At 48.3% G+C, this 15000-nt stretch overlaps 1 protein-coding gene across 2 annotated transcripts; it reads left to right on the top strand.

Annotated features, from left to right (window-relative positions):
• Positions 1-216: 216 nt before the first annotated feature.
• On the top strand, positions 217-4568 carry SLC35B1 (solute carrier family 35 member B1). Of its 2 annotated transcripts, none has more exons than XM_051640397.1 (9): positions 217-669; positions 1207-1310; positions 1452-1582; positions 1848-1878; positions 2157-2242; positions 2575-2701; positions 3174-3280; positions 3688-3841; positions 4176-4568. In XM_051640397.1, exons 1-9 carry the CDS (start codon positions 221-223, stop codon positions 4226-4228), a joined length of 1242 nt encoding a protein of 413 aa, XP_051496357.1. In that variant the 5' UTR covers positions 217-220; the 3' UTR covers positions 4229-4568. The 2 variants fall into 2 exon arrangements, with proteins under 2 accessions (XP_051496357.1, XP_051496356.1); XM_051640396.1 differs by having other exon boundaries at positions 2085-2242.
• Positions 4569-15000: the final 10432 nt, after the last annotated feature.

Raw genomic sequence — 15000 nt, 5'->3', positions numbered from 1 at the left:
GCAGGACTTGGAGAGGGGTTGGATTTGATCTTCAACCTCTTTTTCCCCACCCAAAACCCCACGAAACCATGGAATGAACCTCAGACAAACCGCCCCCCCGGAGCCGGGCCAGCCGGCTACAGAGCTGCGATCCCGTTAGCAACTAATTAACTCCCCACCTAATCAGCCCCGCCTCCCCCCCCCGAACCAATCCCCGCCTTCCACATCCTCTGTCGTTCCCATGAAGGCCGATCTCAAGAAAGGTCCCCGCTCCGGGGCTGCCCGAGGACCTGCCGCTCCCTGGGGCGGCTCCGTGGCTGGAACCGCCGCCGAACCGCGACGGGGACGATCCCGGGACGCGGTTTCCAACCTCCCGCTTGGGTCGAGCCCCGTCGGGGCGGTGCCCAACAACGGACCCGGCACCTCCTCGACGGCTCCGGACCCCGGCGGGCGGGTCCTTGATGGCAGGTGGTCGCAGAGCGGGCGTATGAGGCTGCCCGCACCGCCACCGCAACCCCCCGGCGCCCTGCGGGATGCGGTGCTGGAGCTGCCGCCGGCGCTGAGCGGCCGAGCCGGGGCCATGGGAGCCAGCGGGAGCGGGGCCGCGCTGCCCGAGCGCCTCCGCCTGCCCGTCTGCTTCCTGGGGGTCTTTGCCTGCTATTTTTATTATGGCATCTTGCAGGAGAGCATGTGAGAGGATGGGGAGTCCCGGGGTGGGGCGGGGAGAGGGGCTGGCGGTGGGTGCAGGGGGAAGCACCGGCTGCTTTTGCTGCGGGGGCCGGGGCGGGTTGGGTCCCTCCCGGGTTGGGTCCTGCCCGGCGGTTCTCGGTGCCCCCGGGTGTGTTGGGGGGGGTCGATGCTCCGGGTTGGGTCGATGCTCCGGGTTGGGTCCTGCCCGGTGGTTCCCGGTGCCCCCGGGTGTGTTGGGGGGTTCGATGCTCCGGGTTGGGTCCCGCCCTGTGGTTCCCGGTGCCCCCGGGTGTGTTGGGGGGGTTCGATGCTCCGGGTTGGGTCCTGCCCGGTGGTTCCCGGTGTCCCGGGTGTGTTGGGGGGGGTCGATGCTCCGGGTTGGGTCCTGCCCGGTGGTTCTCGGTGTCCCGGGTGTGTTGGGGGGGTTGATGCTCCGGGTTGGGTCAATGCCCGGTGGCTCTCGGTGCCCCCGGGTGTGTTGGGGGGGATGCTCCGGGTCGGGCCCCGTTGTTCTCTGACCACATCCCGCCCCTGCAGCACGCGGGGGCGCTACGGCGAGGGGGCGAAGCAGGAGAAGTTCAGGTACGCCCTGACCCTGGTGTTCATCCAGTGCGTGATCAACGCCGCCTTCGCCAAGCTCCGTGAGTCTCGGCTGCCCTCTGCTCCTCGGGCTGTTTCGCCCCTCAGAGGGGGACACCGACAGCCTGGCGGGGGTCGGGCTGTGCCGGGTGCTGGCAGCCGGAGCCCCTCCTGACTCCCCTCTCCCGGGTCTCCCCCCCCAGTGATCCGTTGCCTGGAGCCGGCGAAGGCGGATCGCACGCGGAGCTGGCTCTACGCCGCCTGCTCCCTCTCCTACCTGGGTGCCATGGTCTCCAGCAACTCAGCACTGCAGTTTGTCAGCTACCCCACCCAGGTGGGCAGGGGGGGCTCCGTGGGGGCAGGGCTGGGAGGACCCCCCCTCCCCCAACCCTCGGGGTGACCCCGGGAACAGGCACCGGTCGCAGAATCACAGGATTGTTTGGGTTGGAAAAGACCTTGAAGGTCACGGGGTCCAACCATGACCTGTTTTGTAGTCTCTGGTGTGTCAGGGGGGTCAGGTCGCCCTTGGACCCCCATGGTCTCTCTCGTTGCAGGCAGGTGATGGGATGGGGATAATTAACACAGTCTTTCCTTTCTAGGTCCTTGGCAAATCCTGCAAGCCCATTCCAGGTAGGTGTTGCACCTTTCCCCTGGGGTGTTTGTGTGGGTTCTCTGCGCCCTCGACATCAGTTGCCAAAGCTGTGACAACTTCACTCTGCCACAGGAGGAGGAAGGGCTGTTTGATCCACATCTTGTGATTTTGGGCCCAGTTAAAATCCCCCCCCCACCACCCCGTGAGAGTCCTGGGAGCAGTTGGTGATGGTGTCTCTTTACAGTCATGCTTTTAGGAGTGACTTTGCTGCGGAAGAAGTATCCCCCAGCCAAGTATCTCTGCGTCCTCTTGATAGTGGCAGGAGTGGCCCTGTTCCTGTACAAGCCCAAGAAGGGGGCTGGGAGTGAGGACCACGTCTTTGGCTACGGAGAGCTGCTGCTGGTGAGTCCTGCCAGGGTGAGGAGGATCAGGTGGTTGCAGCACAGATAAGGCCACGTCCTTTGAACCTCAGGTGTGCCCTGAAGCTGGCGTGGGGACAGTTTTGCAGAGGGACATCTGGGCTTGAGGGTGCACCCTGGAGCTGTGGTCTGGGATCCGTGCAGGAGGACACACGTGCCCTCTCAGTGTGTATTTTGAGCCCCCATCGTTGCTACTGAATAGGTGATCGGGGTGTAAAACAAACGGGGGGGAAGCTGAAGATCTTCCCCGTAGGAAAGGCATAAAGAGCAAAGTTTTTGTTTGCTGCCTCTTATCTCTGACTCTTCTGTTCTCAGCTGCTGTCACTGACCTTGGACGGGCTGACTGGAGTATCTCAGGACCACATGAGAGCTCACTACCAGACTGGTTCCAACCACATGATGCTCAACGTGAACCTCTGGTCCACCTTGTTCCTGGGGGCTGGTAAGAAACAGCCTGCAAGAACCACAGCTGCTGCACCCAGACCCCTGGGGCGTCCTGTGGGAAAGGGACATTATGTCCTGCTCCAGAAAGGGCCTCGAGGGCTTTTCCCGAATCGTTTTGTCTTGTTTGGGTTGGTTTTTTTCGCCTGGGTTGCTCGGTGTAGCCCTCCCCGTGCCCAGCAGAGGACACTGCTCCACACAGAGTGGAGCTGCCCGAGGCTCCTTCCCTCCAGCCCCAAACCAGCAGGTTCTACCTGAGGGCTCTCTTGTCAGAACTGGATCTGCAGTTAATGGTTGCTTCTTTCATTAATTAACTGGGCAGGTGATCACTTTTTCTCCTCTTCTCTTTGTTTTCCACTGTGAGGAATTTTCTCTTTGGTCCTGTTGGGTTATGAGTGTAAACTACATGGTCAGTGGCTGCTCAGGCAGCTTCTGGGCTGGTAACTTGTGACTGATCCTGATCTTTCTTCCAGGGATCCTGTTCACTGGAGAGCTCTGGGAGTTCCTGAGTTTCACGGAGCGTTACCCCAGCATCATTTACAACATCCTCCTGTTTGGCCTGACCAGTGCCCTGGGTCAGGTAAATCCACTGCCCTCGTTCTGCAGCCCTCAGGGGGGTGGGTTTGTCCAGCTGGGAGGTGGCAGAGGGAAGCTGCCTCACCTTCCCTTTGGTTGCTGCCTGTCTTCAGAGCCAAACTGCTTTAAGTTTGTATGTAAATCATCAGGATTTGAAATAAGACTCTGTCAGTTTTTCATCTGAAAATATGGAATCATAAAATCATAGAATGGATTGGACCTTAAAGATCATCCAGTCCCACCCCCCTGCATGGGCAGGGACACCTCCCACCATTCCAGGCTGCTCCAAGCCCCATCCAACCTGCCCTTCAACACTGCCAGGGATGGGGCACAGTTCCCTAGTTGTGGATATGATCCATGTTGTGCTTTTTCCAGTCCGAGTGACAAGAGGCCTGTATTTGTTCTTTACAGAGTTTTATTTTCATGACTGTGGTGTACTTTGGACCTCTGACTTGTTCCATCATCACCACAACCCGCAAGTTCTTCACCATTTTGGCCTCTGTTGTTCTCTTTGCCAACCCCATCAGCTCCATGCAGTGGGTGGGGACGATCCTGGTCTTCTTGGGTAAGTCTGGGAAGCAAATTCCTGAGGCCTTTCCCTTTCCCATTTCACTAGAGATGATGTAGAGCCAGGGGAGAACTGAGAAGAGATGCTGGTCAAAAAACAATCTGATTGTATGAGAACATTCTTAGTGGAAGAGCATTTTAGTGCAGGAGAAGAGAAACATGATTCCTAGCAGATCCATTTGGTTTCTTTTTCCCCCCCACACGAGGTAAGTCACTGAGTGACTATGAGTAATTTAGCTTGACTGATTTCTCCCTGAAGTTCCTGTGTTATGGTTCTTTGAACAACGTGAAGCCACGTTCTGTGCCCACGGGTTGTTTTTATCTCTTGGCAGGTCTTGGACTCGATGCCAAATTTGGGAAAGTGGTAAAGAAGACGTCGCATTGAGGACATGACTGATCTCTGGATTTGGGAGGAACTTTTAATTTATTGTCTTGTACCTCAAAATCTGTTATGAAACTGGACTCAGGATAGGTAGCCAGAAGGGAGAGTGTTGGAAATTTTTTTGTTGTTTTAGTTTTTTAATTCTAAATTGTCTTCAAAATGTAAATCTTTAGTTTTAACTGGAATTAAGCTTTTTTGTTTCTGTAATCAAAGCTGCATTACTCTATCCTAGTAGCAGGATGAAATTCTTGCCTTAACAGGAGGAAAAAAAAACCCCACAAAACCAAACCTTAAGATCTTTATTAAAGAAAAAGAGACAATGGTCACTTTTTCAGAACTTTAATTTTGGTGTCCTTGGCTGATCTTGGAGAGGAACAGCACATTTCCCTCCAAGGAGAGGGCTAGTCTTGGAATTATGTTACTTCTTTGGTGTGGCCTGGAAAGATCCATGGATTAAAGGCCTGTGTTGAGGACAGCCAAGCCTTTCTGCTTGATTGTATGATTTTTCCATAACTGAGTTGGTGGAGCAGCAGTTGGACTCTCTTCTGATAGTCTGTGCAGACACCAAGATGCTTTATCTCCTTCATTCCAAGCCCCTCTGAGCAGGAGCAACTCTTGGCATGTGTAGAAGCTTCCAGGAAAACCTGTTTAACCCGTGGGGCCCTGATTAATTCTTTCTGCCCCTGTTGCTGATGAAGGAACAGGACCCTCTGCTGCTAAAACCACGCCAAGGTTGTGTGACAACAGCTTCTACATGTTGAAAGGGCCCTGGTTAATTACCCACCAGCTTTGGAACACCCGCCCCTGGGCCCAGGAGAGCTACCCAGCCTTGTGTTGGGGAGGAGTCACCATCAGAGTGATGCCTTCAGGGTTGGAGAGCAGAATTCTCCACAGAGCACATTTTACACATGAAAGCATCTTTGTACCAGCTGTTGTTTGGTCTCCATCTGCTCTGTGGCTTTGGCCTTTTGCCCCTCCAGATGGGACCCTGATCTCTTTCCTCAGCGCTGTTGTTAAGTCTCTCCCTCTCCATCCCCTGCTCCCTCCACTCTTCCTTACGACTTTTTTGGCCTCAAATTTGGTTTTCCTTGAATCTGTCTTATCTATAGTTTTGCTCAAACACCCCATTTCTTGGAAAATGCCACCCGAGGCTGTTCAAGGGTTTTTTTTCTCTGTCACCTTCAGCTTTTCCATTGTCTCAAAGGTCAAGTGATAAGTAGGAAACATGTTCTCAGGGGCAGAGAATCAGGCAGGAAAAGCTTCTGTGACTTAACCCCATGGATCCTGCCTGAGGAACCCTGTGAGGTGGCACCTGCTGCTGCATGGAGACTCTGCCTTCCCTAAAGACAGTTGTGCTGCCCAGTATCTCCAAGGTAATTAATACTATTTTCCATTTTATAAAGGGGAGCAGAGAATTGCCTGACTTGTTCCTGAACGCTGTGGCAGAGATAGGAATTAATTCTCCTTTGTGTCTTCATCCTAAAACTTCTCTTTGCTCTGTGTTCATAGGACTTATGCCCCTCTGTCTTTCAGCACGATCTGAAGTTGAACCAATTCTCTTTACTCAGCAACCTGTAGCAGCAAAAAGATTCTAGGCGAGCTCTCAAATCTGTTACATTTTGCAGACTTGTTTTCTCTTTTATGAAATTACTGCTCTGATGTGGGAATAGCAAAGCTCCCCATCCCTGTGCAAATACAAACACCTGAAGAAGTGCTTTATAAAATCATGTACTTCCTCAACCACCCACTTCCTTCTGATAATCTTGGAATTTCTGGTCAAACATGTTGTCTGTTGAGAATATTTGAGCCATTGCTGTTGGAAATCACTATATCCTACAGCTTGTGCTACAGATCCGAGGGAAAAATCACTCTTATTTTCATTCCACAGGAGCAGAATTCCTGACTAGCAATCATTTTATACTGGCTAAAGCTCTTGAGAAAGTATGATTGGAAATGGAGGGACTGAGGTAGCAGCAGCCTGGTGTGTGTACATGCTGGGAAGACCACTCTTCCTGAGCTCTTCTCCCTCTTTCACCCCCCATCTGTAGGAGAGACAGTGTCTTAAAAATGAAACAAAGCTTTCATTGTTATTTTTTGCCTTAACCATTGAAAAGAAACCACCACAGTTTCAAGGGAAACTTCTGCTCAAACCCACGGATCCATCCCCTTCCCCACCAGCAGAAATGACAAGGCTGGGAACCTCCTAGGGTCTATTTTCTAAGCCAAGATCTGTCTTGACCAATATCTTCAACTCCTCTGTATTCAGAGCACAGATTCAAAGATCAATCTGCCAAGAAGAAGGAAAATAAAGGAGATTTTCTCTCTCCTGATTGCTGCAGGCTCCCTTGACCCACTTTAGCTCTAAAGCCTATTCCTGATGTTGCTCCAGCTTTGTTCTTGCTTCACCTCCAACTCTTTGTCAATAAGAATCTCCTAAAACAAAGGCAGCTCTTGAACCTCCACCAAGGTTGAATCCTTTGGATTTCCTTGGGCAGCTTGCTGTCTCTCCAGACCTCACGTCCTGCTGGATCCCAGAGGAGGTTACAAGAGCAATTCAAGAAGCTATTTTCAAATCAGCCCTGGCTCTCCTTGGACAGTTTGAACAGCACAGGTTTGAACAGTGTGAACAGAGCAGGTCCCCAGCTCTGAGCTGCCAGGATTGCTGCTGTACTGCCTCTCCCCAGTGACAAACTGCTGGCCAGTTTTGAGAAGCCTGCCTGGTGGCTTCTGGTGTGTGTTGCTGCTTCAGTTCAGCTGTCTCTTTCCATAAAAGACAGGTGAACTCCAAAGGGATTGAGTTAGGATGCAAGAAAGTTTTCATCCTCCATGTTCTTTCTTCCTATTAGAAGTGGTAGCTCCTCTTCGAGGCACCTTTTGCAGAGGGATAATGATGTTTGATAGTGGGTTTTTTGCTTTGTTCACACACCAGGAAAAAATGACACAGTGCAAGTGTCTTCAGAGGCAATTCTTGAAGGTCTGGTGAAGTGTCAGGAAGGGCTTTCCATCTTCAAGTAAGAGATCAGTCATGTACAAAGTGCTGGCAGAGCTTTAGATACTACACAACTTCTAGGCAGTGTCTGTGCAAAGGAGCCTTTAACTGCTGCTGGCAAGTTATATTGTGCTTATTCAAAGAAGAGAGTGTCCTGTGGCAGCAAGTGCAGTGTAGAGGTTTTGAGGACTTAAAGCACAGAGTCAGGTTCTCTACCAACAGCCTGGGCTTCACCAGTTCTGCTGTGGCTCAGTTTTCTTGTCCTTTTTTGGTTTTTTAGACATTCTCAAGTTTACTAGAAGGCTGCATAACTAAAAAAAAAACAACTACCTTGTTTTTCAGCCCTATGTGCTTGATCTGTCTTTCTTTCCCTGGCTGAAGGAAGCAACAGTTTTGTGATAATGTTGTGGTTTCCAAAAGATTTTGTGAAGTGTAAAATATCACCCTTTGCAGCCAGGGTGGCAGGTGCTTTGCACACTCACTGTGTAAGGTTTTGAGTTTGGGCTGACTTGTGCAGGAGTTACTAAAGGGGGTGCTTGTGGTTTGCTCCTCCCTTGGCAGATCTGACTGGTCTTTCTCTGAGTAGCAGAGGAAAGGAAATCAGTTGAGTAGGAGATTAATTTCTTAAGTGCCTTAGACAAAGCCCTGCAAGTGCAAAGGGCGAGGTCAGGCTGAGAAGTTACAAATAGATTCCATCTTCTCTTTATGTTGGCTCCAGAGCCCCAGCCTTGAGTCTGTTTATGACTCAGCCAGTTACCAGCAGGGGGAACTCTTATTTCAATCATTTTCAAGAAAAACAAGGAGGAAAAAAAAACAAACACCACAGCCAAAAGCAGTTCCTCTTTAATTAGCCACAGCACTGTACTCCTGGAGGCTTTGTGCTGCTAGTAAATGTGGAAATCAAGGCCTTCCTCCATTTTTATTCTGCTTATTTCTTTCTGACCATCAGCAGAGACTCTAGTGAAGCAAAATTGTTAGAGGCTTTAAGGCAATCACCATTTCTGCTGCAGAATGGTCTTCATCACAAGCAGCATGAGGAGAAGGAATTGTGTCTTCCTGTCACACAACCTGCTGGTTTCCAGCCCAGCAGCAGCCACTGCCATCAGAGCCCATGTTTTCTGAAAACATTTCTGCCAGAATTCTCCCAGGAACCTTGTCAGCTCTTGGTGCTTCCAGGGAGATGAGAAGAGTCACGCACAGGCTGAGAATAAACAGCAGATGACACGGCTGCAGTGTTTGTGCCTGTTGGCCCTCCAGGAGGAGCTCCTTGCTGTAGCAGCTCAGGAAGGTGAAGTTTTATTTCATAGCTAACTGAGATGTGGCATCCACAGGGGGCAAAACTTGGCAGCTGTGTGCCTTTGCCTTTCATCTCCCTTGTTTTTACGAGCTCCTTCTGCAACACCAGCAGCAGATGTGGAAAAAAACCCCAAATGTTGAGCCAGCCCAGAGAACAGGGCAGGTGATGTGTCTGGGTATAGATTGTGTGGAGGTGGATTGAATTGTGTAACACAGTTCTGGTCACAGGATAGTAAAGACTCATGCTCAAATGACAGCAGTTTAAGGGATAAGGAAGTTATTGTTACTGCTTTAAAATCAATGAATTTCCAGTCTTGAAAAGGCCACTTCAAAACCCAACATGAATGGTCATTCTCTAAGGACAACTAGGATTTATGCTGTGCCTCTCAGTGAAGAGTTGGTGATTATCTGAGCTTTGAAAATGGGAATGAAGTGAAATATTTTAGTAGGCATGCATAATTTGGGGGCCAGCAAGGGAAGATTTCCATAATGGTCCTTGTACATGGTGATTTGCTTTTCTGCAGGTGAGACTGGCACCCCACACTTGTTAATCAAGTGTAAGTGTTGTCATTTCCCCTTTGTGACAGCTTAAAGACAACACTAAGGAATCGTGCAGTGGCTCTGGAACAGGAATGGTGCCTGCTGGCCCCATCTCTAATGGCCCCTTCCCATTGACAGCAGAAAACTGCCCTCCAAAGGACTATTTCCCACCTAAAATTAAACATTACAAGGCAATAAAAATCTCAGCCCTCTCGAGTACACTCAAACAGAGGGGATCATTGTCTCCAGGTTCTGTTGCAGTGGAGAATGTAGACAGTGGAGTTTGTGTCCTGTGGCAGTGTGGCTGCCTGGCAGTCATTAGCCAAGCTTGTAAAAATCACTTCTCAGAACAAGGCAAACTGCTTCCTGGGCAAAGCCTGCCTGTCTCACCCCTTACCAGCCTTGAGGAGCTGAGCCTGCTTTCCAGACAAGTGTGCAGCCTGCTCTGATGTAGTTTATCCTCATTCTTCTGAATGGCTTGGGTTTGAGATCACTGGTCTAGAAAACAGGTTTCTGTGCAGCAGCTTGAGTGCATCTTCACGTGGAATCACATCTGAACAGTCACTGCTGCTAATTTGCTTGCAGTGCCTTCATGCCATGACAGGCATTGCAGGACCTTGCTAGTGAGAAGGCAAGAACAAAGAGTGATTAGCTCCACATGAAGATCTTCACTTCTGTAAGAGTGTTCTAGAGTAGCAATGTTTAAGCCACAAGGCTTGCTAGAATTTGTGCAATCAAGTACATAAGGACAGCTAATAGCAACCTCTGTCATCTGCTGAGGGCATAAACGTAGAGAGCTCTCCTCTCTTTCAGCAACAATCAAAAACAGAATGAGCCTGAATGGTCATGAGTTATGAATCCTGAGTAACTGAAACATTCCTAGTTTGTGGATACCTCAAACCCCTGCCTTTTCCATAGCTGTTCCTACTCCCTGCAAGGCCCAGACTGCCAATGCCCTTTTACATTTTCCTTTTACTACATCAATTTGCTTCATTGTTCCCTCCTTTTTTCTTTCCTTTTTTTTTTTCCCAGCTGTTTGAGCCCTTCATGCTCATTCATACTTTCCCTCTCTGTCATACAGAGTGAATCTTATCTTTGATTTTCAAATCTTTTGTCCATTTCTCTGTAGCAAAGGGGGGAAAAGAAGCAGTAATAAAAACCTGCAGACTCTGTTGCAGCCCATTCCCACTTTTTCCATTAGGGAAGATTGCTGTGATGACATTGAAGATTAATTCTTGTTGGTGGAGAAAAGCTGGTTTGAATAAATAGGAGGACTTTTGACAATGTTCTGAGCTCCTCCACTCTGCAGGTGCCAGCAGAGTTAACAGCATCTTGGAGAAAGGAAAATAATTTCACAGACCATTAGGGCTGGTGGGAAGCAGCAGGATCAGGTTTTAATGAATACAGGATCAAAAGCATCTGAAAGCAAAGCAGCTCTGAAAACAAGAGCAGGCTCATCAGGGAGGACAGAAGATGGTTCTAACAAGAAACAAAGCACCAACTCAGAGGCTTTAGGGAGTCACTTCCTCACAATAGTGCATTTTAAAGTAGAATTTCCTCTTCTAAAAAAATGGGCTTCGATACTTTTCCAATACATGTAAAAATAGCACCACGACCAGATTCCCTGCAACTAAAACCTCCAAGTCAGAGCTTTTCCAGAGGAGGTCAAGAGTGTTTGAAGGATGTTTGTTTTCTCACAAATACAAGTTGTTTCTCATCACAGTGACTAAGTTGTCTTACAGCATTTTGAAGTCAGGAAAGCCAGTTCTGACAAGAAATACCAGTAGCAGCAACCCCAGACCCTGTTTGTGTGGGGAAGAGGAGATGATCCCCCCACTTTTCTCATAGATGTGCTGATCATGAATGCATTTTGTGCTGAATTCAGCGTGTGGTGGCTGTGCTGGGACAAGTGAATCCTCTCATGCTCCAAGGGACAAAGGTGCTACTGGATCCAAGTGTCATTAAAGTCAGAGATAATTGCTTAAGTGCTCAGGCAATAACATGCATAACCAGAAACTGGCAACACTTCAGTGAACTCCCAGGTCAGAGAGGGCAGTTCCTGAACAATTTAGGTACCTGTAATTTTTGCAGCTGTTGAAAAAGAATTATTTTCAGGCTTACTTTTGAATCTGGATGCCTAAAACCCACCTAATTCCTGCACTCTTCTGGATTTATGCTTTGAAACCAGAAACAACAATTTTTTCCTTCTTTTTTTTTTTTTTTAAATATGAATAAGCTGCTTAACTTCTCTCCATTTTAAAAGGATGGGTAATACTCAGTTTGCCCTCCTACTATATGCAGCACTGGAGATTACTTAATTCAAACTGAAGGAAGAGTGGGGATATTGGACTCTCTCTAGCTCAGTACTTGCTGTATTGTTGCAAATTAAATTTTGAGGGAGAGGGTTGCACAAGAAAGAGCTCACCAGGTTCCTTTCCCTGGGGGATCCTCAGCCTTCCATGGTTCAAAGAAGCCAGTATCTCAGAAGCTTTTCCTTTCATCACAAACCATATCAGCACTTACTGTCCTCTGGTGTGCTCTGCAGTGCCAAAGCTTAGAATCCTTGGACAAGATACGTAATGATTTAGGCTTTGTACTGGGCTAGGGGAGAGTGTGACATCTGCAAGAGGATGGAGACACCCTAACAGAAGTCAGCCTGAGGGATAACCTCAAGTTTTAATTGGCAAAGACACAAATATTAAAAAGCCTGTAAGGCCAAGATTCCTGTTATGGCTTTAATTGAAAACCAGTGCCCCTGTCCTCAAACCAAGCAAGCATTCCTGTTTGTGACTATCCCACAGCATCTCCGTGACATGTGGGAAAGGAGTTCTCTGCTATAAGGAGGTGAATCAAGGAACTCGCAACGTTTGTGTGGCTGTTGCATATTTAAAAGCCTCATTAAGTCTCCCCAGTGATTGGAGATGGCTTTTGTTTGGAATGGTTCTGTTTGTTTTTGTAACAGAGATAGCAAATATGGGAAATAATTTAATAACTGTGCTTTCATACTCTCCCAATCATCAGGAGCCTATATGAGATTTTAATTAGTGCTGCATTTTCAATAACTCTGTATCTGTACGTGTTGCAGATTCTTTCCTGGATAACAGGGAGATAATGATGAGAAGCCTGTTTTTCAGTCTCTCACTAAAGGGATGGCTGATATATTTAATCATGATGTAGAAATGCTGGCAGCTTTCTTGGGCTCAGCCTCTCTCTAATTACATTTCTAGGTTTTTAGAAAATTGAAAGGGAAAAACGTAGGAACAAAATAATTAAAACCAAAGAGGAATATTAAAAAGCAGGAGCTATTTAAAATTCTTGCACGCAGGCCTTTCGTGGAGACCAGTTTAATCAGCTTCACAGAAAAAAAAAAAAAATCAAACTAACTTGAATACAAAAAGTACCAGCTCCAAACCTGTGTGTACATGAGCATTTACTGGTTCTTCTCATCTGTCTGGGGTCATTCAGCTGATACTGAGAATTAAACCCACAAGTGAATGCACTTCAGACTCTGGTGCTCTCCCATGCACACTCCTGTCAAAACACACACACATCAGCTCATCCCAATTTCCAAGGTTCAAGCAGCACCTCAGAATTACCCAGCCCTTTTATTGCAGAATAATTATATCCAAGGCAGAAGGGTGAGGGCTGTGAAGAGAGACACTATTTCACTCCTCTCAACCAGCAGGGAAGGCAGAATTGACCCTAAATAACTTTTCGTAGGAAGGAGAGGTGAAATTCCATCTCTGTTTTCGCAGACACCAGATTTAATTTCCCCCTTCCTGGGAACAGGAGAATTTTTATCAGGAGGATGTAATCAACTGCAGAAGAGGTTGACCTCCCTCCTGCTAAGGGACACGTGGCCAGTGTTGAGTTAGAGAAATTTCTCTTTGTTCAACCTGGAAACCTCTTGGATCATCAAGACTCCACCACCTAAGAGCTCTGATGCAGGAGGAGAGAGGGGCGGGGGGGGGGGGGAAATCTCTTTGTTTCCTCTCAAATTGGTGCTGTAATTTCCTTATTTTACTTCAACTATAAGAGAACAAACAACATCAATAAAAATCCACTGTTTATGTTGGGAAAATAAAATCCAGGATAATGGAGAGGGTATGAAAATACATTTCTAGCCAGAATAGGAATGCTAACACCAGCTCTGTGCTTCCCACGAGGCAGTTTTATGGCATTTCTTCATTACAGTGCAGCATTACCTGCTGTTTTGTCACCATGGGCAGCAGTTTGTGAAATGAAGGGATGGAGCAGGCTCCAAGAATTGGTCATGACTTGGATGAGATCCGTGCCAGGAAAACCCAGGACACTGCAGGAAATGTCAGCAATAAACCCAGGCAATGTTCTCAGAGCCAGTGGTGGACAAATGTGGCAGCCTGGTAGGAGAAGCAGTATTTTTCATCTGAGAAAGGGAGATATGAGATTAAAAGACTTCACTTCTTTCATTTAAATAAGTGTGGCTGTGGTACATATTATGTAACCTGGCTAATTTGGTTTTTGGGGTGCTTTGCATGTAATTGTATTAATTGACTCAACTTCAGACTGAAGCTGGCAAGAAGGAAAGGTTACCTCTGGGTAAGCTTCTCTAGAAACATGTAGGTAATTAAGGACTAATAACAATGAAAATTTTGCTTCCTCTGATTGCAAACCATTACAATGAGAAGACTCAGACAAGATCTTAGGATCACAGGATAATTTGGGTTGAGAGACTTCAGGCCATTACCTGGTCCAACCCACTGCAAGCCAGGGTCACCCATGAGATCTGACAAGGTTGCTCAGGGTTTTATTGAATCAAACCTTGGAAGCCTCCAATACCTGCACAGTCTCTGAGCAACCTGTCCAAATGGTCATCTGTGGTCATGATGAAAATATTCCATATATGCAGTCCCTCTTGGCTTTACTTTTGTCTCTCATCCTCCTGCCACGTGCCACCATGAAGTGCCTGGCTCCATTTGCTTGATAACCCCCTAGCAGATACTAAAAGGTTTATCAGGTCTCCCTTAAACTTTCGATCTTTTTTTTTCTTAAAAGGTTAAAAAGTGCTTTGAGGAAGAACTCGTGCTCAAACTTGACAAGAAATCCTCCTTGTGCACAGTGTGGGGAGATGTTCTTCACAAGGGCTGGTGACCCGTGCAGGGAAGGAGCCCATGACCAAATCTTCTTGATTGTGGTTCTTTATCACCTCCTGCCTTCCTTAGGTCTAATTAACTGTACAGACCTCAAGTCTTCTCTGCCAAGTTGGTGATTTACATAAGACACCCCTTAAAACTCTTGATTAATTGCTTTCCTCAAGGCCTAGTTATCCCAGGATGTCCTTGCTCAGTGGCACTAATTGTGAGCCTCTCTTACTACAATTTTAACTTGTATATATAGAGAGAGCACGTCTTAGACAATCACAGAATCACCAAGGATCACAATGGTTGGAAAAGACCTTCAAGATCACTGAATCCAACCATCAGCCTGCCACTGACAAGTCCTTAACTAAACCGTGTCCCTCAGTGCTGTGTAGGCTCTTCAGTCCCTCCAGGGATGGTGACTCCAGCAGTGCTCTGAGCAGCCTGTTCCGCTGCCTGACAAGCCTTTCAGTGCAGAACTTCTTCCTGACATCCAATCTGAACCTCCCCTGGTGGGACTTGAGGCCGTTCCCTCTTGTCCTGTCGTGTAACTTCCTTGAACAGCCCGATCCCCACCTCTTTACAACCTCCTTGGAGGTAGTTGTGGGGAAGATCCCTTGGTGGGTAGTTGGGGAAGACCCCTTGGGGGGTAGTTGTGGGGAAGATGCCTTGGGGGGGGTAGTTGTGGGGAAGACCCCATGGGGGGTAACTGGGGAAGACCCCATGGTCTTCCCAGTGCACTGGGGGGGACCAGGACAGGCATGAAGCCTCGGTCTTCAGGAGGAGCAGGGGAGCAGGAGAGCCCGTGGTTCGGGATGGACCCTCCCCTCAGC

This window comes from Apus apus, chromosome 25 (assembly GCF_020740795.1).
Source record: "Apus apus isolate bApuApu2 chromosome 25, bApuApu2.pri.cur, whole genome shotgun sequence".
NCBI classification, from domain to species: Eukaryota; Metazoa; Chordata; class Aves; order Apodiformes; family Apodidae; genus Apus; species Apus apus.
The sequence above is the reverse complement of the archived record's forward strand: the minus strand, read 5'-3'. Positions and strand labels throughout refer to the sequence as shown.

Bases quoted from the DNA above. Each gene is read 5' to 3' on its own strand.
- SLC35B1 (XM_051640396.1), top strand. From the start codon at position 221: ATGAAGGCCGATCTCAAGAAAGGTCCCCGCTCCGGGGCTGCCCGAGGA. The intron at 1,583-1,847 runs GTGGGCAGGGGG...TTTCCTTTCTAG, and splicing joins TTGTCAGCTACCCCACCCAG to GTCCTTGGCAAATCCTGCAA. The intron at 1,879-2,084 runs GTAGGTGTTGCA...GTCTCTTTACAG, and splicing joins ATCCTGCAAGCCCATTCCAG to TCATGCTTTTAGGAGTGACT.